The sequence below is a fragment of the Xylona heveae genome (assembly GCF_001619985.1).
Source record: "Xylona heveae TC161 unplaced genomic scaffold L228scaffold_4, whole genome shotgun sequence".
Taxonomy (NCBI): domain Eukaryota; kingdom Fungi; phylum Ascomycota; class Xylonomycetes; order Xylonales; family Xylonaceae; genus Xylona; species Xylona heveae.
Genome location: NW_017264196.1, coordinates 2,087,627 through 2,111,067, shown reverse-complemented (window position 1 = coordinate 2,111,067; position 23,441 = coordinate 2,087,627). Strand labels below are relative to the sequence as shown.

General features: G+C 48.2%; 9 protein-coding genes across 9 annotated transcripts; 3 read left to right on the top strand and 6 right to left on the bottom strand.

Annotated features, from left to right (window-relative positions):
* Nucleotides 1-156: 156 nt before the first annotated feature.
* L228DRAFT_229528 (phosphoribosyl pyrophosphokinase) lies at nt 157-1,583 on the bottom strand (the record flags this gene model as incomplete). The annotated part of the gene is made up of 5 exons (XM_018330505.1): nt 157-323; nt 403-757; nt 830-1,202; nt 1,285-1,376; nt 1,513-1,583. The coding sequence occupies 5 exons, from the start codon at nt 1,581-1,583 to the stop codon at nt 243-245; spliced, it is 972 nt and encodes a 323-aa protein (XP_018189381.1). The 3' UTR covers nt 157-242.
* A 1,212-nt stretch (nt 1,584-2,795) lies between these two features.
* On the bottom strand, nt 2,796-4,191 carry L228DRAFT_255814 (ribose-phosphate pyrophosphokinase; the record flags this gene model as incomplete). The annotated part of the gene is made up of 3 exons (XM_018333896.1): nt 2,796-2,888; nt 2,947-3,264; nt 3,334-4,191. The coding sequence occupies 3 exons, from the start codon at nt 4,189-4,191 to the stop codon at nt 2,829-2,831; spliced, it is 1,236 nt and encodes a 411-aa protein (XP_018189380.1). The 3' UTR covers nt 2,796-2,828.
* A 616-nt stretch (nt 4,192-4,807) lies between these two features.
* L228DRAFT_246675 (orotate phosphoribosyltransferase) lies at nt 4,808-6,148 on the top strand. The gene has a single exon (XM_018332474.1). The coding sequence runs from the start codon at nt 5,077-5,079 to the stop codon at nt 5,806-5,808; it is 732 nt and encodes a 243-aa protein (XP_018189379.1). The 5' UTR covers nt 4,808-5,076; the 3' UTR covers nt 5,809-6,148.
* A 448-nt stretch (nt 6,149-6,596) lies between these two features.
* On the bottom strand, nt 6,597-9,874 carry L228DRAFT_246672 (dynamin-1). Its single transcript, XM_018332473.1, has 5 exons — nt 9,556-9,874; nt 9,084-9,479; nt 8,116-9,024; nt 7,353-8,042; nt 6,597-7,289 (listed from the first exon to the last, which is right to left on the bottom strand). The coding sequence occupies exons 1-5, from the start codon at nt 9,652-9,654 to the stop codon at nt 6,978-6,980; spliced, it is 2,406 nt and encodes an 801-aa protein (XP_018189378.1). The 5' UTR covers nt 9,655-9,874; the 3' UTR covers nt 6,597-6,977.
* Nucleotides 9,875-10,179: 305 nt separating this feature from the next.
* On the top strand, nt 10,180-12,814 carry L228DRAFT_282502 (oxidoreductase). Its single transcript, XM_018336005.1, has 2 exons — nt 10,180-10,841; nt 10,966-12,814. Exons 1-2 carry the CDS (start codon nt 10,340-10,342, stop codon nt 12,522-12,524), a joined length of 2,061 nt encoding a protein of 686 aa, XP_018189377.1. The 5' UTR covers nt 10,180-10,339; the 3' UTR covers nt 12,525-12,814.
* Nucleotides 12,815-12,960: 146 nt separating this feature from the next.
* On the bottom strand, nt 12,961-14,613 carry L228DRAFT_238337 (UAA-domain-containing protein; the record flags this gene model as incomplete). The annotated part of the gene is made up of 5 exons (XM_018331038.1): nt 12,961-13,566; nt 13,641-13,984; nt 14,062-14,078; nt 14,148-14,173; nt 14,308-14,613. 5 exons carry the CDS (start codon nt 14,611-14,613, stop codon nt 12,961-12,963), a joined length of 1,299 nt encoding a protein of 432 aa, XP_018189376.1.
* Nucleotides 14,614-16,451: 1,838 nt separating this feature from the next.
* Nucleotides 16,452-18,739, bottom strand: L228DRAFT_124638 (protein phosphatase 2A regulatory subunit PR55). The gene is made up of 6 exons (XM_018329038.1): nt 18,503-18,739; nt 18,268-18,308; nt 18,054-18,151; nt 17,330-17,978; nt 16,685-17,271; nt 16,452-16,610 (listed from the first exon to the last, which is right to left on the bottom strand). The coding sequence occupies exons 1-6, from the start codon at nt 18,541-18,543 to the stop codon at nt 16,587-16,589; spliced, it is 1,440 nt and encodes a 479-aa protein (XP_018189375.1). The 5' UTR covers nt 18,544-18,739; the 3' UTR covers nt 16,452-16,586.
* Nucleotides 18,740-20,122: 1,383 nt separating this feature from the next.
* Nucleotides 20,123-22,110, top strand: L228DRAFT_246665 (hypothetical protein). The gene has a single exon (XM_018332472.1). It carries the CDS (start codon nt 20,483-20,485, stop codon nt 21,674-21,676), a length of 1,194 nt encoding a protein of 397 aa, XP_018189374.1. The 5' UTR covers nt 20,123-20,482; the 3' UTR covers nt 21,677-22,110.
* Nucleotides 22,100-23,017, bottom strand: L228DRAFT_238334 (monothiol glutaredoxin-like protein-4; the record flags this gene model as incomplete). Its single annotated transcript, XM_018331037.1, has 2 exons — nt 22,100-22,165; nt 22,241-23,017. The coding sequence occupies 2 exons, from the start codon at nt 23,015-23,017 to the stop codon at nt 22,100-22,102; spliced, it is 843 nt and encodes a 280-aa protein (XP_018189373.1).
* Between the last annotated feature and the right edge of the window lie 424 nt (nt 23,018-23,441).

Here is a 23,441-nt window from a genome sequence, read left to right as displayed (position 1 = left end):
TGCCAGCATGGTCATGTTTTGTTAGCAGTAACAAATACGCATCTTCTCATTTCAATTGGCATTCATTTTTTTTTTTAAAAAAAAAAATAAATACTCTTGAGGAATTTAAGATACTCGAACCTTAATGCAGTACGCTTTGATATACATAACCATCAAGCTGGCTTTTTAGTTCTACAAATAAGGCTCTGAAATAATACGCACATACTTCTTAAACAAAACAAGGACGCTAAACTATCATTATATCACAGGCTGCCGGCAGGAGCATGGCTGAACAAATATGACACACTTTCACCATTATGCGTTCTTCTGCAGGCCTCCGCGATCTGTAACTAAGTTAGTCAGATATTCCCAATATCTCTTTGCGCTGGGGTAGAAGAGCAACATAAAACGGCTTTAACATACCGTCGGGCTGATATCCAAAGTCCACAATATCCGACATCTGTCCACTTTGTCTTCTGTCGGGAGCGTATTCGTCACAACAAGCCGTGATAACCGGCTCTTGTTAAGCATCTCAATAGCATTGCCACTTAATGTTCCATGCGTGACCATGGCCATGACCTCGCGCGCTCCTGCATCAATGAGAGTATCTGCTGCTTTTATTAACGTGCCGCACGTATCGGCCATGTCATCAATTAAAATTGCTGTCTTTCCTGTAACATCGCCCACCAGGACCATTCGAGATACCTGGTTGGGACGACTTCGCTCTTTGTGAATCAATGCAAACCCAAGCTTGAGACGATCGGCAATTGACGTTGCCCTGTACGAATTACTATTAGCTTCTGGCCCTCGAAATATATGGCCAGGCAAGGAATTGAACGTGTGGCCTCACCTCTTTGCTCCACCTGCATCCGGTGAGACAATGATTGTGTTTTCCAGCCCAATTTCCTCCTTGATGTATCGAATCGTGCTTGGTTCAGCATATAGATTGTCTACTGGGACGCTGAAGAATCCCTGAATTTGACTGGCGTGCAAATCCATCGTGATTACATGATTGCATCCAGCCATCTGAAGCATACTTGCAATAAGCTTTGCCGAGATTGGTGCTCTCGCTTTGTCTTTTTTATCTTGGCGGGCGTAGGGGTAGTTGGGTATCACGGCGGTGATCCGACGAGCGGACGCGGATTTGCAAGCATTGATCATGATGAGAAGCTCCATTAGGCCCTCATTGACTCTGCCGGGCGCTGGTGATTGCAAAATAAATACTGAAAAGCTATTAGAGTTTTATGTTTTGTTTCTTTCCCGTCGTGCTCAACTCGTTAGGGGGGTAATAAGGAATAAAAATACCATCTTCGTCTCGGACTGACTCGCCGATAGTAATGCTTGCCTCCTGATTTGGATGACGAGTGATAAACGTCGGAGTCAAAGGGACACCGAGCCTTGAAAATAGAATATATATTAGCAACAGTATGTGCAGTCTAAACAGCATGATTATCCGTGAAAGAGTGAAAGTAAATTCTTCCTCAGAAGTCCTATGAGGGAAATATTCGTCGGTATCGAGTACGGGAAACTCACTGATCTGCGACCCTCTGAGCCAACACCGGATGACTATTACCTGTCAAAAGCTTAATGGTATTTGTCGCCATATTATCCTTCTGTGCTTCAGTGCCTGAGTGAGGAGCAATCCGCCTATCGTCTCAATAATTCGACTTGGTGAAATTTTCGGCAAAAATTGAGAAAAACAGTAAAGGGTATCTTTATGAAACGAAAGCAATGCTGAGATTATGTGCAACGTTCAGATACCACAGACGAAATGAAAAGAGAATAGCAAATCAGCAAAGAAGGAATAAGTGAATGTATACAGCTTGTAGAGATAATTTAGATTACCAACATGAGCCTGAGCCGAAAAAAAAAATAAAGGAATTTTAGCACAAGGGGCCATAAACATCAACAAATCTCTCTCCGATTAAATCAGCACGGTGAAACAATTGGCGCCGGGTGCCAGTCTCAAGGTATTCCTAGCGCACTCCATGCAAGTCTTGTCAAGGCGCGGAGATTATTCTCTGCACTCATCAAAATCACATGGCAGTATTATCCTATCCAGAGGGTCCAACTATCAGATCCGGATATTATTTTCCTTCCTGGCTGGCTGCTAGCATATCGTACATTGTGACCGAATGATCAGGTACGTTTCGTCTTCAATTTCGAAGCTAACGATTGTAAAATATTCCCTGTTCATCAACTCGTCTGTGCCAGAAGAAATAGATTCCAAACTATTGTTTCTAGGGGTCTTGGCAGATCCCTGGGGTTGATAAGGTATATCTCGCTTATCCTGCCTTTCGAGGGATTCCAAAATCCTTCTATCACGACCAGAAAGCTTGACACGCGGGTGAGAGATAAGCAATGATAAGTCCACGAGGAATGATATCTCACGCTATACCGTTCTTGGATATCTGTTTTCCTCCTGATCTCCAACCCAACCCTGGGTAATACGCTGTCCATAATTTCGATGTGCTTTCAAAATTCTTTTCTATTAGAGAAAGGGTTTGGGGTTACTTAATGGAAAATCTTGCTTCCGATCTTCGGACTAGCACTCTTCCAGCAGAAGCAGAGAACAAAGCGGAAATTGAGACATTAGGTGCCGGTCACTGGCTCAGCGAGATATTATATTTCAACAACGTTAGGAAATTAGGATTGAATAATTATGCAAATTACTATAGTAAAAACTACCACTTTAGCCTTAAGTGCAATGAAATCAAGTCAAAAAAAAAAGAATTTTTGAGCAGCTTTTGCCTTGCCAATGCTCGAAAGAGCCATTCGAAATTTATACTAGACAACATCTTTTATGAGGAAAAATAACCAGGGAATAACGTAAATGTCAAAGCTTTCCGTTAAAGACTTCGTGAGAAAAGTGCGCTTACGCTTTCACCGTAGTAAATCCGGCGGATTGTCTGCGAGACGAGGATTAGACAAACGTCTGATATTTAGATGTGCTGCAGAACAACTTACTTCGGCAAGTAGTGTACTGATATCCAGAACCTCAAGCTTGTTACATCTTTGCAGATGCTGCTCTTGCGGGACACTGTTCGTCACGAAAACCTTGTCCACTGCGCTTGCATCAATCTTTTCTACCGCCTCACCACCGAAAACTCCATGGGTGACAAACGCATATACGTTCTTAGCTCCTTTGTTCTTAAGCAGACGCGCAGCACGTGTGAGGGTTTCACAAGTGTCGGCCAAGTCGTCAATCAAGACTGCAGTGCGCCCACGCACGTCGCCAACCAGAATCATGCCATCCTTTGCTATCGTTGGGTTTTCTTCGCGTGACTGGAGAGCTCATGTTAGATCCAAGACTTTCCGAAATAGAGAGCACAAATGATATACTAGTACACTTACAATTGAGGAAGCTACCTTGTGGATCAGAGCAAAGTCCAAGGAGAGCTCATCAGCAATAGCGGTAGCTCTTTTTGCCCCTCCAGCATCAGGACTGACGATGATCGTGCTGGAAAATTCGGGAAGCTGGTATCGAATGTGCCTCTTGATCAAGGATTTGGCCGTCAAATTATCCACAGGAATATTGAAGAAACCTTGATACTGCGAGTCATGCAAATCCATGGTGATAATATGGTCCGCGCCGGCGCACGTCAGGAGATTAGCGACCAAAGTACCGGGTTTGGCCTGCCATTGCTTGTATCCAGGGTGCAATGCTGCAGCTGATTGTCGTGGGGAAGCGGATCCGCGAGTTGATGTGCTCATGCCTCTAAGAACAGGAGATGCTGAAGCGCTGTCGCTGCTGTCGGATTCGTCCACGTCTCCTTCTGCGTCAAGACTGGTTCGCGAAGATGCCGGCGAGATAGATGTGTTTTGGAGATCACATTCTAAAGTAATAGAATCTGTCATTTCCACGCCTTTTGGCGCTTTCCCAAGAGGACTATCAGATCGCTCATAGCAATTGTCTGCTTGCTTGGAGTATGGGAACAGCGGTAAGACTGCAGTGACTCGCTTTGCGGATGCGATTTTGCATGCGGAAATGGTGATGAGAAGTTCAACAAGAGAGTCATCGATGTTCTCGCCAGCTGCTTGTATTATATAAACTTCTTTACCACGAACCGAGTCCTTGATTTCCACTCTTGTCTCGCCAACGGCAAATTTTCCAAGTAACACTTCTGCTGGTGAAATATCCAGATAGTCGCAAATTTTGCGTGTCAGACTTGGATGTGCGCTGCCGCCCAGGACAACCAAGTTGCGAACCATCTTGAACAACACCACTCAACTTGAGAGCCTGCTGCTGATTCTCTTGATTGGAGTATTTCTGTCAAAAAAAGCTCTAGAATAAAAATTCCTGTTATTATTCCTCTATAAAATGCAGTCATAAAAATTTTTGAGAGAGAATGGAAATATGTTTGAGTCTCTGAGCGCCAGTCAACCTATTGAAGAGAATCAAATGCCCATGGCGCCCCGCCTGTGGGCACTCGAACGAAAGTAACATAGAAATCTCTCCATCACCGCAAGGTACAGTGCACAGGGAAAATGATGCGATTTGGTCTCGACTACCGTGACGGTGTGGTGGTATAGATCTTGAGAATCAGATATCAACAGTAGTTGTCAGGTCGAAATCACAGCCTTATCGTCATCTGTCATGCTAGCATGCCCCTTGTCTTATTCGCTGCGGGTGCTAAAGTTTGGCGATGTCCGCGGGACTATCGCAGCCAAGGGGCGTCTGTCAACTCCTTATCTGAGCCAAGAAGGCTGCAAAGCCGTCTATCAACACCCTTATCTCCACAATCACCAACCCCACAGTAGAAAATCATAGCTTTCTTCGACACACGGTAATCTACCATGATCGATTGTTCGGTTTCGGCCAAGAAATGGCTTCGATGGTGCCATCAATAAAATTGACAAATGCGGAGAAGAAAAAAATTCCCCTTGAGCCGTGGGGCTGTCAATTAGCTTCACCTCGGAAACATATTTCTGGATGCCGCCCCAGATGCTGTTTGGTCTTTCTTTTCTCGCACGGGTTTTCAAAAAGTTTCTTGTCATTTGAGGACTCCTTTTCTTTTGGTCCTTGACACATATTTTCTATTTTTGTGTCGCTCACGTCATTTTTATCTCCTCACGCACATATTTATAACCGTCAAGATGGTGCCTCAAACTTTGCCCAAATATAAAGCCGATTTCCTGGCTAAGGCAATCAGCGAGTCAGTCATTCAGTTGGGAGATTATTCCTTAAAATGCCAACGGCCGACACCATATTTCTTTAACGCCGGATGTTTTCACCGTGCCGACCTCCTGCACAGCATCAGTCGTGCGTATGCACAAACCATCATAGACTTTGCAGAGCGTACAAATTTCGAGTTTGATGTGCTCTTTGGCCCCGCATACAAGGGCGTTCCGCTTGCTACTGCCGTTGTGGCGCAGCTAGCTGTCATGAAGCCTGAAAAATATGGGCGTATCTCATATAGCTTCAATCGCAAGGAGGCAAAAGGCCATGGCGAAAAGGGAATCATTGTCGGTGCTCCCATTGCAGGACAGCGGGTGCTAGTTATCGACGATGTAGTCGCCGCAGGCACGGCAATGCGCGAAAGTATCGACATTATTGCGAAACAGGGAGGCACTTTGGCGGGAATTATAGTTGCACTGGATCGGAAAGAAAGGATGGCCCTCGATGTTCAAGAGGACAAAAATGAGCCTCGACTCTCAAACCTCAGTGCCATTGAGCAGCTTAAGCTCGAGACCGGCGTACCGATTTTGTCCATTCTCACCCTGGATGATGTTTATCACGGCATTCTCGGCGTCGCTACAGAACCTCAAATCAAAGCATTCGAGACTTATCGAGAAAAGTATCGGGCCGTTGGGACTGTGGGAGCTTAATCACACAGAAATTGTGCAAGCGAAGTAAGGAGAGCGCGCACTGCACTTTTGTCTTTGCTTGGAGACTTCACGGCGATGGTGGAACAAGATACCTATACTGTATATATTATTTCATGTACTGTTAGCTATTTTCTGCTGCTCAGCATTTTCTGGTTTCTTGGGTTTGAGTCAGAGCAATGAACTCTGCACATTTCTCATCGTCGCGTACTTCTGCATACTGGGTATTTTCGAATGAAGAATTCTCGAGGGAACTCTTCGCGGCGTTCATGATGACCATTACTTTAGCATCCAATCTTATACTAGATCATATAGACTAGAATTGGACTTTTTCCTGCTGCGCTATTTTCAGGGGTCTGACGGTGTTCGTCCAAGAAAAGCAGCTTGTAGTATTCAACGTCCGACTGATGATTTGTTGGTAAACATAGGGTAATCATGGCATGGCCATTCGATTGCAAGGTTGTATTTTTACGCTCAATGATTCTCGACCCAGTTCAAACACGTTTGAGATTTTATATGCGCCAAAAAAAAAGTCATAAAAAGTTCGCCCAGATTGTATTTATCTACACATCCAACCATCGTACAAAGTACAAAGCTACATCGCATCCCCATGGCGCTGAGAGGTCGTCCTCTGGAAAATCATGTGCTCCGAACAACTCGAATATGAAAGTAGAGTTCAAGCTCAGGAGAGCAGAGAGGCGGTGAAAAAGGAAAAAAAAAAAAAAAGATACAGACTCCAAGGAAGAGCCAGATATGTTATACAATAAATAAAACATAGTTTCGGAGAACATGTCCTGTGCAGGCCTGTCGTACGGCAGATATGGGACGCGGCGTAATGCCAAATTCCGTTCAAAGGAAAAGTGGATGTGGCATAGAGCGAAATGAAGAGTAGAGACTTCAGCGTACCGGACATGCGGAAAATGAGATGAGTGAGATCGGTATAAGAGGGGGGAGAAGCCTACGGAATGAGGCTTTCCATGAGCGGAGACGGGCCAAGGACAGGATGATTATTTCCATATCCTAACCAGACACACGAAAAAAGAAAAACTTTCAGTCACCAGAAAAGCGACAACACAAAACGTCATCCCTCTAATGTCTACCGGAGTCATGTGTGGCAGAACCTATTGCCAATTCAAACCTGGTCTAACGGACTGAAAAGAGAGCTAGCCAGCTTACAAGACCTCGCCAACAATCTTGGCGGCCTCGCGATAGGTCGAAAGGAGCTTCTCGCATTTCTCGCGCTCGGCCTTGATGGCGTCGTCTTCATAGAGCAGGTCCTGGAAAAGGTCTTCCTTGTAGAGCTCGCTAACAAGCCGATTCTGAACCACATCCTTGGAGTGGTTGACAAGAAGGTGCATGACAGCCTTGGGGACTTGGTCGGCGATAGTTTCGCGAACAATGTTGAAGTACGATGAGATAAGGCGACGAATAAGCTCAGTCTCGAGGGCCTCACGCTCAGTCAACGCTGGAGTCTCTTCGCCGGGCTAAGGGGGAAATGAGGTTAGCTCAATAACGCCTCTTAAAATTTTACACGAAAAGTTACTTACGAAGGGGTTATCATCAGCCATCGGGGCTGGGAAGTCGAAGTCGTCTTGAACGGCTTGCACAGGAGCTGGACGCTCAATCTTCGTCTCGCCACGGCGAATGCTCTGCGCAATAGAAGGCTCAAGGTGGTTGCTGACATGTCTCTGACCGAGCATCGTTGAAGCAGCGTTTCCAGTGGGCGTAGCGATTCCACTGCCATCTTTTCCAAAGAAATAGTTCAGGAAGCTGTCCTTGGCACTGCCAGTGCCCTGGTTTCCGTTCAGGGAAGCAGCGATCGAGCTATGGCCATTCTCGAAGCCACGGCCAACTGCAGGAGACATGCTCCTGGTAGCCTTTGACGCGCGATGGCGGACAGGCAACGACTGAGGCTTCTCCTCCGGACCATCCTCGTCATCATCCGGTCCTCCGGCACCATTGACGGTGTCTGCCTCCTTTAATCGTCTCCGCTCTTGCTTGCGCTTCTCCTCCGCGAGGGCGGCCTGAGCCTTCTTCTCCTTCTCGTTCTTGTCGTTGATAACCGACGACATGGCAGCCGCAGCACCGAGGAAGTTGGGGTGATTCGTATTGATATATGCCCGCTGAATAGCAATGAGCGATTCGACATAGCCAGAGCATGGCCCTAACCGTTCACGCAAGAGGTCGGAAACGACTTCAATTAATTTAGCTTGCAGGCGAGGGAAACGAGATAGTTCCTGGTTCTGATTAGATGAGTAAAGGCAAAAAGGGGGTGAGGGATAAGTCATGAGGCGAGGTGATAAGACTTACAGCTGAGCCGCACGTATGGCAAATCTTAATCAGCTCCTCATAAACGAGCTCAACGCAACGCTGGCTGGGGATGTCAAGCATCTTAATTTGCGGCTTGACGAGGAGATCAAAGGCGAGTTCGGGCACGAAGAGACTGGGCCGAGGTCCGGTGGAATTTCGAATCGCGGTCCGAATGTCCAATACTGAGAGGTTGGTAGTAGGGTCAATGGTTTCGAGCGAGTTGCCAAAGACGGAGTTGAATATGTAATAAATCCTGGCGCCACCACAGAGCTCACGCGTGGAAATCTCCGACGAAGTACCATCGATTGAAGCGATGAAAGAGTTTGCGAATCTGGTCATGAGTTGCAGAATCAGAGAACCACGGTGCTCCTTGCCGCTGAATTGCATATCGCCGTAGCTGGCCAGCTCTTGTTGGGTCTGGCCCATCAACGTATTGAGACGAGCCTTGATGTCGGGTAGGCGCTCACGAATGTGAGCCATGAGAGTCGAGTTCAGGCTCTTGGCCAAAAACTGAGTGCCGCATCGGTTCGCCATGTTTCGATACGCCGGGTGGTGCCTGAAGAAATCGCGCTCAGCCTGCAACGCATCGGAGAGCGACTTGTTGCCCTGAATATCCTGCTGTGATCTGTTTACCACACCGATGAATCCCAGTTTCAGAGGATATACACGTCCGGAGAGGATATCAAGCGCGTTGGTGCCGTGATCCATAAGATCCAGCTTGGTCAGGACACCAATGGTTCGGCGGCCCATAGGATCAACATGGCGGGCGAGCTTCAATGCCTCAGAGTTGACAAGGTCAACGTTGGCAGGGGAGACAGCAAGGATGATACTATTGGGCTTTGCAATATATTCGGAAATAAGGGTTCGTGTCTGCTTCTCGATGTCGGATGGCTGATCGCCAATGGGCACCTGGATAAGTATATTGTTAGATTTGTCCCGTAAGGCGTAATACTATAGCTTCCACTTACCTTTGTCAGACCAGGAAGATCGACCAAGGTGAGGTTGAGAACGTGGGGGGAATAGATCTTAAGGTTGATCGGTTGCCGGTTGATACCCTTGTTGTTACCAGCTATCCGAGCAGTCTCATTTTCAATCTCCCGCTTCACATCACCAAAATCGTGAAATTGTTGGCCCGGACGGTGATGAAATTCTGCCCACTCGCCTTGGCCATCGACGCTGGCCGCAGTGTGAGGCACATGAATTTCATCGCCCTCTGGCCGGTCATCTCTCTCGCTCGGAACGTTTATCAACTGCAGGATGAGGGGTCGTCGGGTGACAATGCCGCTTCCTCGAGGAAGGAAATCCCTGCCAACAATATTCTCAATTACCGACGACTTTCCCGATGATTGTGATCCCACTACGACCTGTTGCATGTATTAGCAAGTCATTCGCCGCATCGAAAAGGTGGAGCGCGAATGCTCAATAGATGGCGGGCCATACAATTTGCGGAAGGTCCAACGAGTCATTGCCAATGGTGTTAAAGACCAAGTCCTGCAGCTTATTGACAATGCCGAGGAGATCTTCTCCCAGGGAGGCCATCTTCACGAACCGTTGCTGTCTGAGGACGAAGCACTTCCTGAGGGTGGAAAGAAGGGGGCAACGAAGGTCTGTCCGACTTTTCCGAGGACTACGAGAAGTCTGCTAACGTGTGACCGCAAAAATGAAAAGGTTCCAAGACGCCAGATGGTGAAAAGAAAGGATGAAACGCGATAGTGGAAAATGGGGTTCGTATAGACTCGGCGCAGGTCCTGCCTATTAGGATGCCTGAGGTGTGGATGTTTGGATACCAGAAACGAGTTCCAGTATTTTGATGTGAGGCGCCAAGTCAAGGTTTGAGACTCTTCTGGAAGTACGGTACTTGTGCTCCCACTGCATAAACCGTTACAAAGGAAGTACCTGAATCATCAAAGTATCGTTTCTGCAAATATTAGCGTAGGAGCTACTTCGGCAGCCGCTGGGAGATCTGATTAGTCATTCCACCCGAGAATGGCCCGCGGAAGGAATATCCGCCCCTCCAACTCCAGATTCCCAAACCACGGGTGCTCATGATTACTATCTCCAATTGATGACAATAGGTTACTTATAACGATACAGACTATTTGAGATATTTGGAATGAATTGAAACTCCATCAAGTATTTATAGAGAGCAGCTATTCCTCTGAGACTCATTGAAAATGTGAAATATCGATGCTCAATTCTTTTTGTTCCAGTATTCCCTACCAATATGGCATTCTATATGACTGAAAGTATGCCCTGGCATGAGGGTGAGAATCAGATGCACAAGCTCATGCACGTGCCTGATCAAGACAACCCCAGCTCACCTTTTCTCTCCCCCGGAGCAGGCTATATGACCCAAAGGTCTCCATTGGTCGCTCTCGGAACACTTGACGCAAAGAAGCGGCCATGGACGACTATACTTGGCGGAGAAGCCGGATTTGCTCGACCCATTGGAAGTTCAATAATTGGAATCAGCACACTTGTGGATAAGAAAGATGACCCTGTGATTGAATCACTTTTGAAGGGACGGGATGATGGGGAAGTAGTTCAGCCTGGAAAAGATGGAATAATGATTGGTGGCCTGGCCATTGATCTTGAGCATCGAATGCGAGTGAAACTCTATGGCAAAATGATTGCCGGCTCACTTCAAGCCTTTGAGGAGCATGGAGCAAGAGAAACAAACGCAATAGGGCAATTGCAATTAGCTGTGCGGATAGATGAAAGTTTAGGTAAGTTCTCTTCTTTTCCTTTGCAGTAATGCTCAAAACACATGAAACTTCCAGCATGCATTATATACGACGAGGTCTACCGTTCAATTAGCTCTTGAAAACCTATACTGACAATCCATCTCAGGTAACTGTCCAAAATATCTCAACAAAAAACAAATTCAACCAGCTACACCAACTCCAAAGCTGATATCCGACTCACCACAACTATCACCACAGGCAATTTCATTACTCTCCAAGGCAGATCTATTCTTCATCTCCTCCTCGCACGGAAGCCATGACATGGACACAAACCACCGTGGCGGACCGCCAGGGTTTGTGCGAGTGCTATCCAACGATCCATCCGGCGCTGTCATTGTCTACCCCGAGTACTCTGGGAACAGACTCTACCAGACGCTAGGAAATCTCCAAACGACACCACTCGCAGGACTAGCCATTCCGGATTTTGATACCGGGGACGCAATCTATCTGACTGGACGAACCGAGGTCCTTATCGGCCACGACGCAGCCGCAATACTGCCTCGATCGAACCTAGCCGTCAAAGTAACAATCACGTCTTCACGGTTCGTCCAGAATGGCCTCTCCTTCCGGGGTATTGTGGGAGAGCCATCTCCATACAATCCAAATGTTCGATTTGCCACGACCGAGAAACACACCGCAGGAACAGAATTAGGCTCAGAAGGAGGCGCTACACAACAACCCAGCACCTACGCAACGCTCATAAACTCCGAGCGGCTAACACCCACCATTTCGAGATTCCGCTTCAAAATCCAAGACCCTTCTGCAGTCCACGCGCCGTGGAAACCAGGCCAATACGCGGCCCTGTCGTTCGCGGACGACCTCGACATTGGATACAGCCACATGCGCGACGACGACCCCAGGTCCTTAAACGACGACTACATGCGAACATTTACCATCTCCAGTCCGCCGAGCCTCGGCCGAAACAAATCCTCAAAGGCACCCGGACCCGCCAGAACCACCAGAAGCGCCGCCACCGGTCCTCTTCCTCCTGTCCTTCCTCAAGACGACACAGAATTCGAGCTGACCATCAGAAGAGTAGGGCGCGTGACAAGCTATCTCTTCGATCAAGCCGCACGCGCAAAGCGAACCAAGACGGAATACAAGATTCCATTGAAGGGGTTTGGCGGAGACTTTAGCTTTGCAACTAGTTATGATTCAGTTCCTCACTCTCCCGATTCTCCCTATTCTCCCAATTCTCATTCCCAGTCCGTGTCCCACGCGATTATTCCATTCATCGCCGGCGGCATCGGAATCACCCCCTTACTCGGCCAACTGCCCTTCATTGACTCCCGTCGCCTGCGCCTGCTATGGTCTATTTCCATCAAAGATATCGGTCTCGTGGCAGACACATTTCGGCGGTATCCAGAACTGCTTGTCCATCCTGGAGTCGTCCAATTGTTTCTGACAGGTAAAGCCGAGACGGATATCGAGACCAAGGAAGACAGAAAGAGTCTTCAACAGGTCATGCAGAGCGGCGTCAAGGTCGAGTTGAGAAGACTTGAGAAAAGAGACGTAGATGAGCTGAGCGCTGCCGACGCTGAAAAGGGAGGAGAAGAAGAAGAAGAAGTAAATGAATGGTATATGTGCGTAGGTCCAAGGCTCAAAAGCGCAGTGTTGAATTGGTTGGCGGGTGAGAGGATTATTTATGAGGATTTTGGTTACTGAAAAACGACATCTTACGTCGGATATAATGATGATGGTAATGCAGATTTTTTAGAAAATTGGGGCGTGATCGGTAATTGGAAGGTTGAGGATACCAAAAAGTTTTGCCCTTGCTACTAGGAATCTGGTAATGCGGATTAAAATATGAGAAAGGATGTTTTCAAAGGCGCTTTCCGGATTTACATAAGTAATGGTCGTCAAATACTAAAAACATGCAGCGAGAAAATTAGAAATGCAGCTTCAATCATCTATGGTTTTGCCATTGTTATTGATCTATGCAAGACTGTCAGTCTTATGAATTGAAAATGAAGTCTAGAATGGCATCGTACGAGGAGACCGTATGCAAATTCGCTCGTAGAGAGGCCAATAAAGAGACGAAGGCGCAGCACCGATAGGGCTGGACGCCATGGCCCAAACATTTTGAAGAAGAGAGAAATAGTCATTGTTTCTTTTTGCTGTCCTCTTTGCCTCCCTTTTCCTCTTTCGATTTGGCGCGCTGGCTCTCCCAACCATATAATCCGCCAGCAGCAAACACAACGATTGCACCCAAAAGGACACCAGGGGCCAAGTTGTTTCCAAAGAGCCAGATACTCAGCATTAAACTCGTCAATTTGCGAATATTAAGCACAATAGTGACCGTTAGTGCGGAGGATCGGCCAGCCAGCAAGTTCACCCCCTTGATGCAAGCGTATTGCGTGAGAGAATTCACTGCCAGCAGAGCGAGCTGAAGCGGGACTGAAGGTAGCTTTTGAAGCGCAGGTTGCTTTTCGACAAGAGCTGATGGAAACAACGATGCAAGAGAGATAGGTCGCGAGGACGATAGACGGGAGAATTGTTCGCGCAGCGAGACGTGCCAAGGGAAGAAGAGGGGAATAGACAAAAAGTGGCTATAAAACATATTTTCGCGCCAATGTGAACCGTACTTGGCATAGGTAGCTTGCGTATAAAGACCCATGATGGCGCTGAGAATCTGGGCGATCAAGAGCAGAACCAGACCTGTTGCAAACGAGCGGCCGTGGCTTGAGTGTTCGGAATTTATTTTGCCCTAGAAAGAAAAGTTAGAACATATGGACACACGAAGGAAAAGTGCGCCACTTCGAAAAACACATAGTATCGTACCTTTGCTTGTGCGTCGGCCATGGCTGAGATGATGACTCCCACAGTCAAAATCATGACAGAGAGCACTTGGAGCTTTGTGAAGCGCTTTCCCCAGAGCCACCCCGCCAGCAAAGTAGTGACGCTGCCACCGCTTCGAAGAATGATATGTACAGGCACAGAGATGTCATATCCAAAGGCAAAATTGTTCATTACATTGACTGAGAAGAACAAAGCGATGCTGACGAGCCATCGACGAAGGGGAACAGCTCTGGACTTGAGAAAAAAGGGTGGATTTGAAAGGGTGAACTGGTGGCGGACACTAAACAGAGCAGTAAGGATAAATTGGGCAAGGGTCATGAGAAGACCTGTACAAATGCGACAGAAGCGTCAGTAAAGCACTGTCGTACATGCGCGTCGGAAAATCGCATTGAGGGTCAATTACCGCTGTCTGGCTCTTCCCTGTTAATAGTCAGCTTCTGTGCCTCTCGGAGCTACATGCTCCCTCAATATTATGCTTCAAAAACTCACTTCACAATTGCCTCCAACGCGAAAACCTAACTCGTATATTCCATTAGCTCGAAATGTTCCTATGAGATGAATGTCCGCGACGCTCCGGACATGACCCAAGCTCAATGCAAGATTGGCGTGCCATGGGGCTCAATGAAGCAGAAGAGGAATTTCCACTGACATTCGAGCAGCATCCTCCAAATATCCACGCAACCATAACACCAATATTAAACCATGCGGGAATGGTAGTGTGCAGAACGGCATTGGCAAAGCTCATGGCATTGCTAATGCTGAGTCGGCCAATCTGTCGTCTTGCCGCCTGCGCATTCTCAAGTGAGGGTGCCGCATTGATCTCCTTGGGCGTCTGCGGAAGTCCGTCGAAGCCCGCACCGGACGGAAGGCCATGCTGGGCACTTCGGCGGCGCTGGATCTGCGCAGTCGTCATTGCACTAGGGGAGAGGAGGTTAGCCCGGCGGCTCCTGGCCATGATGTCGACGCGTGGTGCAATATGCTGCGGAAGCCACTCGATGCGTTTTGGTGGATATAATGTTCTGGGTTGTTTACGGGCAACAGCGTAGAATACTCGGAAGGTGTGGGGTTAAGAGGCCATCCAACGGCAGGTAGGAATGATCAATTATCGGCCCATGCCTAGAATATGTCTATGGTGTAGACACAATGATCTCTGGCAACAAGCACGCGAGAGGATGCACGCACGAGCAACGCAATGCACAAGAGCTGCACTTCGCAGTGCCAGAGCGGCCTGGGCCCGCAAAGGAAAACGAAGAAAGGAAAGAGTGATGGCAGAACAAAATAGACTGGCGGGGCACGGAAGGAGCAATTGTCTGGGGAAAAGAGAGAATCACGAGCTTCACTGCATGGCAGATTGCCCGGCAAGGAAGGGAAGTCCATAGTGTGACCCTCTTTCCCCTTCTTGCTTTGACCTTGACCGTAATAGTTGGCTACTCACCTGGATAAGGATTTTCCCTTTACTAATTGGTCAGTGCGGAAAGGGGACCAGCCGGCATTGCAAAATCCCAAACACGAGACAAGACGAGACAAGCAAGGTGACCAACGACAACAGGAATCCGGTATGGGCACGTGTGTGTGTGTGGGTGTGTGTCAATGAAGACGAGCAAGGGTGAGTAATGGGTTAGTTATACATAGCAAGCGATGATCGACGGGGTGACCACTATGACGCGGGTCGGGTAAGCAGTAGGGATCCTTACAGTTAAGCACTCGGCCAGTTCCAGAACGGGAACCCCTCCGAAAGCCAGCCGGGACGAGGTCAGTTAAAGAAAGGCAGTGGGAAGGCCATAGTTGACAGTCTGTGCTTTATTTGTGCCGGATAAGGTGGCGCCTCTACGCATAACGGATCTAACGCTGCAGCTTCAAGATATTCATCTAACTAATGACTGATATCCATCACCATGATGGCAATGATGTCAGAAGACTCTTTCCGTCTATACAAATTATTGAGTTTATTCTATTCAATTGGTCATAAAATGTTGAAAATTCATCATTTCAGGGGTGGCGATCGCGCCCTCTAGTCATGTCTCAAGTGTTTTTAGCCCCCGAAGCTCCTTGTTTTGCCCCTCCATCGTCGGTACCGGCACATCATTGTCCAGGGCCCGGACGGCCCGTAGCTGCAGGCTGCTCACTCACCCGGCAGGGATCAGGACCATATGTAGTCACAAACCAAAGCATCAACCAAAGCATTAACTTTCCAACGCAATTCCTGCCTCACCTCGTCCCCTCGTCCCTTTTCGATATCCTTCCTGCCGTCTACGGTTCCGTTCTTTGGGTTATGCAATATCGGTTTTGTCTACTTTGAGTCCAGTCCATGATTGCATCGCCTCAGAGCCCATTCCAGACAATTGCCAGCGCATGTTTACAACATAACGATATCAGTCTACATTTGATGTTCATAATCGTCCTGCCATTTTGTCAAACTTTGATTTCTTAAAATTCTTAAGATGAGCCCCCCACGCCTCTAAGAAAACTCAAGCATCGCACCGCTTCGCTATTCCTCGCTCATAACTGAAAAGCGCACTCCGTGCGCAACTCGTCTTCGCGCTGGGACTGACTTGCCCCAAATGACCTTTGCTCTAACGAGACAACACGGAACGATGCGCGTCTGAGATACGGCCAATCGTGTCGAGGCAAGTCAATCCATAAGACCCCATCAGGCATCGGAGACAGGGTGGCCGCAGTCCATCTATGAGCCCGATGAGCTTGGTACCATTGTTTGCCTCTCGTATTATTTTGATTCAAAGCTTGTGCCTCTGGAGGCAGACCGCAACATTCCGGCTTTCGTGCTCGCTCCCGTATCGGACGTTGTGTGTATGCTCAGGTGAATGATCAGAAGGAAAAGTGGCATAACAGTAATGCAATTAAGAGACCAAATGACAACGCGCAACGCCGTCCCACATGACCGGCATGATGCCTCGGGCGAGCCGCCATCTACAGTGCCGAAAAGACAAATAGCTACAAACAGCAACGGTTAGCAGGAGACAAACAGATACCGCAGGAGTGTGTCACAAAATGGATACGAAACTTACATTGTTCGTCGCCGCAATGGCGATGCTGTCCTCGTACGGGTGCCAGCTCATGTGTAAAATCTTCTTGTTGAAGTCGATCTGATCCGCGTCCGTCTCTTTCCGCATCCGACCACCCTGGCCGCCGGCACCAGCAGCCGGGCTGCCAGCACGGGAACCCCCCTTTTTGCTGTTTGTCGGGCTCGAGCTTGAGTTGATCGGCGTCGGCACGCCCACCTTCTTGGCTTTGAAGGCGGATTTGTCTGCCTGCAGGACCACCTCCAACTCCTTCTCCGGGTCTGTAGGATAAATCATGAAATTATTATTGTAGCTACCGGTCATGACATTCTTAGCGTCGCCAGAGAAGACAACCTCGAACTTGTCAAAAATACTATCATTCTCATACGTATCGCATAACCGGGGCCGGAGGTGCTCGTGAATGGGGATCGTCTTGACGGGTTGCCGTTCCATGTTGATGTCCCAGATCTTGACAGTCAAGTAGTCACGGGAGAGAATGTAGCGACCATCGTGCGAGAATCGAACATCAGAAATGGAGGAAATGATTTCCGAGAAGAATGATCGATTTGAGGGATCTTCCTCTTGCTCAAACACTACAAGATTTCATCAGTGAAAAGGGTTCAGCGAGGACGCTGGGGAATAGAATCTCACTCTTGGCGTGGTTATCGCAGAGAGCGCTCTCCCGCATGTCGGCAAGCTTTATGGTTCCCTTGGAGCTGGCATACATGAACCAGTTGCAGCTCAGCGGGTGGAACTCGGCAGCCGTAATGACCTCGGTGAGTTCCTCCATGTTAGCGGGCTTGATGTCGACAATATTGAAGCTCTGATCTTGGATATTGAGGTTCCAGAGATTGATCCGGAGGTCGTCACTACTGATAAACGTTTCGCCGTCACTGTTGACGGATATGCTGTTGATGTGGTAGGCATGTGCATTGGCGTACGTTCGCCGAGGGACGGCGGCGACAACAGTGTCATGATGCGTTAGTCGGGGAAGCTTCAATGACGATGCAGATGGGAAATGGACATTAGGATGAGGTCGGAGGGCACCACCACCGCCGACGCCACCAGGTGTCAGGTCCTGTGAAAGGTTGTTCTCGGCCACAACCTTAAGAGATTTCTCAAAGACCTTCCATAGCTTTATGGTCTTATCGTTGGTCGAGAGGAGGAAATGCGAGGCATTTTGTCGCCGACACCATTTAATTTTGTTGATTTTTTCTTCAATCTCGAGCGACTTCAGATAGTCAAACTCGGGTTCGTGTGATTGAAATTCGGTATGAAATTTGTATTCACAGGTTTTTTTCTAGTTGTGAAGTTGGTAGTTAGCCATGACGTATCTCTTGCTTGTAGGTGGCGGCCAAGTATGGATGAAGCTTACAGTTTCATTTCTCTCAAACAGAACCACCCTTCCACCTTTGTCTCCGGTTGCTAGATAATTGCCGGTGTGATCGAATTCGACTGTAGAGATAATATCCGCTACAGAAGGCGTCAGCTGGTCATCCCACCCAAGTACATAGTGGGGCGGCGGGAGCAGCAGCAGGAAAGGAAGCAGAGAAAAAATGGGAAAGCTGTCAGAATGAGGTATTACGAACCTTCAGTAATGTCTTCCACATCTCCTTTATCTCCGAAGCATCTATCAAAGGATGATTAGCACCCATGCCGCCCAAGATATGAAACTCGTCATAATGTGGATATGCATAAGGTAGTTCGTCATAGCTCGGACGTGCTCCGCCATCCCGCCTTCTCTCCACGTCTTCCATGACGGCTGGCAAGCAGAGCTTCAAGCTCCTCACACAAAAGGGTGCACAAGGGCATTTGTGGACTTACTGCGTGAATTTCCACGTGGGCGTGCCTTCTCCGTCCACCATCTTTCTTTGTAGCCCACGGAGAGAATATTCAACCTCTGCGCCGTGGGTCGGTCGGTCGTGACTCCTATGTTTGCGGGAAAAATCAATTCAATCGATGCCGGCGAGCGAGGAATGGTCGATCAGGCAAGTCGAAGAAATATTCTTGGTCGGAACGGGCTAAATTGAGGTAAGATGAGGCTCTTCGAGCCTTACGATGGGGGGGAAGTATGGTTTGGGTAGCTGATGGATGAGATGGGGGAACCCGCTGGTTCAGGCAAGTCCCGTTGTGCTTGGATTAAGCGCGAATCCCGTTCGTCGGTTCGATAGACTCTTTCGGTAAGCGACCGCAGCTGGGGATTTGCGGCAACGATTGTTGGGAAATATTTTGAGCAAAAGAACGTCGTCACTATACGATGAGGGAGAAAACGAAGAAGATTTCGGTGGAGTGTTGGACGAGAGGTACGTATGTGGGTGGGAGTGCGTGGGAGTTTCGCAGGGCCAGTGTGTGTGATGTGAGAGGAACTAGAACCTGGTCTTGCAAGGCGGTGGGGTGGGAGAAGCAGAGGGAGACAGTTTTTGCGGGCGAAAGTTAGTTTTGGGTAGAAAGCAAGCTAAACAATGGTTAAGCGTGGCTCACAAGAAGCCATGAATGGGCTTCTTCTGCTAGTCCTTCCTTTGCTTCTCTGGAAGAACAATGGCAGGATTTGAATAGGCAAAGTAGAAGCAACAAAGAAATGTCCTATCAATAAAGGACCGTTGCATGAGATGCAATCCGCAAAGGCATACACGTCAAGGATCAGGCGATAATATACCGCAGTTATAGACGGCGGCTGCATTGCATACAGTATTGGCATATCAAAGAACTATCTGCCTAGACCTACATCTTTGAGCTTGCCATCTTGACCCACCAACTACAACAATGCAGCATTATTATAACTTAATTCATGTCAAACCAAACAAAAGCAGATTGCAGGCACTACACAGAGATACAGTATGAATTATATTCTCCAAGGACGAGGAGGCTTCCACAGAGTCAGGCCACACAGCAGCATCGGCTTAAAGGTGTTGCTTGATGCAGATTGTGAAGGCCAGCGCGATAAGGTAGATCCTCCGGAAAGCGATGATCCTCATGCAATAATGATGGGACGCGGCGATGCCTTATCGAATGACAACAGCTATGAGGCGGGGGATGTTGTACTGTGCTCTCTGGCTGACGGTAACTCTCGGACCTTGCGTTGGTCTCCCGCCTGATGACGTATCAGACTGGTTTCGCCCATTTTGCTGTGTGTCTGTGACTTCTCAGGCGTTTCGTCCCTACTGAACCCGATCATCGACCGAGGACCTTGACCACAACGAGACACTAGCAGCGAAAGCGTGCCAGCTTCTACAGTCGCAAAGAGAAATGGTCAAAGAGAACTACAGTACGTCCGCAGTTTTTATCTTCGGGATATTTTATGCATCTTAAGCTTCTTAGTCATGGGAGGTGCTTTGACTTTCACAAGCTAATGAACGAGTTTCTTAGTGTGACGATTGGACCTTGACTTCTCCCCCCTCGTTCCGTTCTCTCCTGCGCACCTCGGTATCGCCGGCTCGGGAGGTTCCGCTGCCCCGCGGTTATGAACCACCCAGGAAATGTCGAGATAGATACTCTACCTTATTGGCTTTTTCAGTGTTTAAAAATTCAATATTTTTCTTGAGTTAATTTGATGTTTTAGTTTTATTTTTCCAAAAGAATTGAAGTTGATGTTGGCAATTTTTTTTGTAATTTTTTTTGCCCAATGGTCCATAATTTATTCGAGACCGTCTTATTCCAAATACTCACTTCTTTATTTAATTCAATGCACGATTTCCAGATCAATTACCTATTTTCTTTCATCTCCTTTGGACTCTGTTGAATTTTCTGTCTCTCCTTATTTTTCTTGGAGCTGTTATATTTATTTAAGACTCTCTTTTCGGGAACATGGATCGTTCGACCAACCTTCAGCAAGATACTAACCCCTCAAAGCTGGCTAAACGACCACTACGCAACCACCCTAGAGCAACACAAAATCCCGAAAGCTCCTCTTCACTCTCATCACGCATAGCATCCTCTGCATCTGGCCTTGCTAGAGATACTTTTACGAATCAGCATCCCAGTACAGCTTCTTCTACATTCGCATCTGCCCTGTCCAATGGATCAAAAGGACAACAAGCATCATCTTCATCCGCATCTCAGTCAGAACACTTTTCGTCATTGTCTCAACCGCTTACTGGATCTTCTTCAAGTTTATCAGCTTCTCATGATGCGGGTTCAGGCCCTGCGTTTCAATCTTTCCGGTCACAACCAAGCTCATCACATGACCAAATACATCAAGATTTTGAGCAATTCTTTTCCAAATGGAATGGGGATAACGATGTCGAATTGCATGGAACCATTTTAGAAGATAGCCACTTTGCGTTGCCGTACCCCGGACAAACCGTGACACAACCACCGCAGGAGAAACACGTATATAGAGAGCAACCGCCACAATACGATCCCCAAACTGCATGGTATTACCACGATCTAAACGCCCACCTTATCAACCATCAGCACGTCCAGCATCAACAGTACATCATTGATCAGCGCCGGCAGAAATCTCGTCCAACCTCGCCGCAAGAGATGCAGCATGGTATCAATCCACAGGATGGCGCAGAAGTAGTCAAACTCCTGGCCGATCCGAATCTCAATCTCGAGGACGTTCCTTCATCGTCTTTTGCTGAAGCAGATTCTTTAGCGCAGGACCAGCATCCATACTCGGTGGAAGAATTATTTCATCACAATATCCCCAAGGAAGAAGTGGAGCGGATACGCACACTCTTTCCACCGCCGCCGGAACATCGGGTAATGGAGCAGACGAATCCAGTAGATATGGTCCCAGAATTTGGCGAAGTGGATGGCAGGCGAAGCATGCAGGATTCTCCTTGGACAAGTGCATATCGTTCCCCAGCGGAGCGGGAGCAGTGGCTGAATGAATGGGAAGGCGTGCTGAACCGGTACACAGATGAAGTGTGGGGCGATTTGTTACCTATTGTCAAGGATGCGAGAGAAGAAATCGAGCAGGCAAGAAAGGACGACCATGATACAATGGCAGGAAGGGCCGTGCGGAGGTTGGGCTTGATATTGGCGCACCTGTGATGGTAATATATCCAAGCGCAATGTGAAATTGGAAATACTCTCTGGATGCTAATGATGAACGGACAACGACATTAATCTTGCATTAAGAAACGCTGATAGCGTCGCTTAATATTCTATATAACATTATCATGAAACGTAATAAAGCCAGCGCAGCAATGGAAATCGTCCCTAAACAAAACGACTCGCCCGTCCACCTCGAATTTTCAAACTCATGATACAGAAATGCTCACAATGTGAAATTGAAGGAAAATGATCTTGGTTGTGCACCATGAAGAGTCGTTGGGTCCGACCTGGCCAGTTTGCAAGACTTCCAGGTTCACCGTTCAGCTCGTGGAAGCGAAGCATACGGGGATGACCTGGTGTGTCGGGTCGATGGATATAGTTGGGTTACAGAAGGGAAAAATAATAGAAGATTTCGGTCGTTCAAGCAGAGGCCTTGACGCTGTAGTCCTTGAGGAAATCGGGATCATTGGCAAACTCCTCCTTGACCTAATCGTTTTGAAAAAGAATTGATTAGATTTGACGATGAAAGCTGGAAGTTTAAGAAGGGAAATCAGCACTCACAATGTCCAATCCACCCACAAGTTCGCCGCCTACCCACAATTGAGGGAAAGTAGGCCAGTCAGCGAATTCCTTCAGACCCTGGCGCACATCGTCATCGGCAAGAATGTTGAAAAAGCCATAGCGAACGCTGTTCTCACGCAAGAGACCCACGAGCTGGCGCGAGAAACCGCACTGGGGAGCGCTCGGGGAGCCCTTCATAAAGAGCATGACCGGCGCAGCCTTGACCAATTCTGTGAGACGCGCAAAGAGCTCTTCCTTCGAGGATTGAGCCGGGTCGGTCATCGCGGGAGCAGTAGCGGGATCGTTAGCGGTAGGCGCATAGCCGCTGAGATCTTTGGTCGCGCCGTTGGTGGTGGGAGCGGGCTCAGCAGCAGCCCGGGGGGTCACCTGCTGGAGAGGAGGCAGCTGTGTCTTTCCAGCGCCGTCTGCGCCAGCTCCGGCGTGTCGCTCAATTGCATCTCGGACCTTGGATGCGTCGCTGCCGCTCACAGTCTCAAGGACATTGCCGTCGCGAAGGAGGACGAGGAAAGGAACAGCGGTAACGTCGAAGTCCTCTGAGATATCGGGGAGCTCCTCAGCGTTGATGGAGAGGAAAGAGACTGTGGGCGGGCTTGTGGCGGGGAACGAGGAGGCTAGGGTCGCAAGGACAGTGGCCATCTGCGCGCAAGGTGCGGCCCATGGCGTATGGAAGTTGAGCACCAACAGAGTCGACGCCGGCAGCGAAGACCTGTGTTGGTTGAAGGCATCGATGGTGGTGACTTCAGTGACGGTCGACATTGTGACGGAGGATGGGATAACAATCAGTTGTGAGACTTTTCGTAACTTCGTAGAGTTTGTGTAAGAGGAGTGTTTCGTAGGAAGTTTATTGCTTTTGTAGATGGTAGGAGTTTCAGTGGCGGGAGGCGTGTCAAATGGTGGTGGGGAACATTTATTAATGCAGCGGCCAGAAAGCTTCCCCGCGGGGGTATTGATTACGGATCAAAAAATGCGCTTCCCTCAGAAGAAAAAAAAAAGAATTAATTGACTGATCAAATATATTTCTATTGACTACGTAGATAACATAGATATCCCTTGCTGGCCACAATTGCTGGAACGATTCTCTTGGAAACTTTCTTGCCAAAAGTATTTCGCTGCGGCCGAAGACCGGAGAAAGATTCCATCATTCATGCGAGCTGATCGATGTCGCCATCTGATTATCGGT

Excerpts from the sequence above, each read along its gene's own strand:
- L228DRAFT_246675 (XM_018332474.1), top strand. The coding sequence starts at position 5,077 with ATGGTGCCTCAAACTTTGCCCAAATATAAAGCCGATTTCCTGGCTAAG.
- L228DRAFT_246665 (XM_018332472.1), top strand. The coding sequence starts at position 20,483 with ATGGATCGTTCGACCAACCTTCAGCAAGATACTAACCCCTCAAAGCTG.
- L228DRAFT_246672 (XM_018332473.1), bottom strand. The coding sequence starts at position 9,654 with ATGGCCTCCCTGGGAGAAGATCTCCTCGGCATTGTCAATAAGCTGCAG. Across the intron at positions 9,480-9,555 it reads CGTTGGACCTTCCGCAAATT|GTCGTAGTGGGATCACAATC; the intron begins GTATGGCCCGCC and ends TACATGCAACAG. Across the intron at positions 8,043-8,115 it reads GCCATACGTGCGGCTCAGCT|GAACTATCTCGTTTCCCTCG; the intron begins GTAAGTCTTATC and ends AATCAGAACCAG.
- L228DRAFT_282502 (XM_018336005.1), top strand. The coding sequence starts at position 10,340 with ATGGCATTCTATATGACTGAAAGTATGCCCTGGCATGAGGGTGAGAAT. Across the intron at positions 10,842-10,965 it reads GCGGATAGATGAAAGTTTAG|GTAACTGTCCAAAATATCTC; the intron begins GTAAGTTCTCTT and ends AATCCATCTCAG.
- L228DRAFT_124638 (XM_018329038.1), bottom strand. The coding sequence starts at position 18,543 with ATGGTGGACGGAGAAGGCACGCCCACGTGGAAATTCACGCA. Across the intron at positions 18,152-18,267 it reads TGTGGAAGACATTACTGAAG|CGGATATTATCTCTACAGTC; the intron begins GTTCGTAATACC and ends CGCCTTCTGTAG. Across the intron at positions 16,611-16,684 it reads CCATTGCGGCGACGAACAAT|CTATTTGTCTTTTCGGCACT; the intron begins GTAAGTTTCGTA and ends TGCTGTTTGTAG.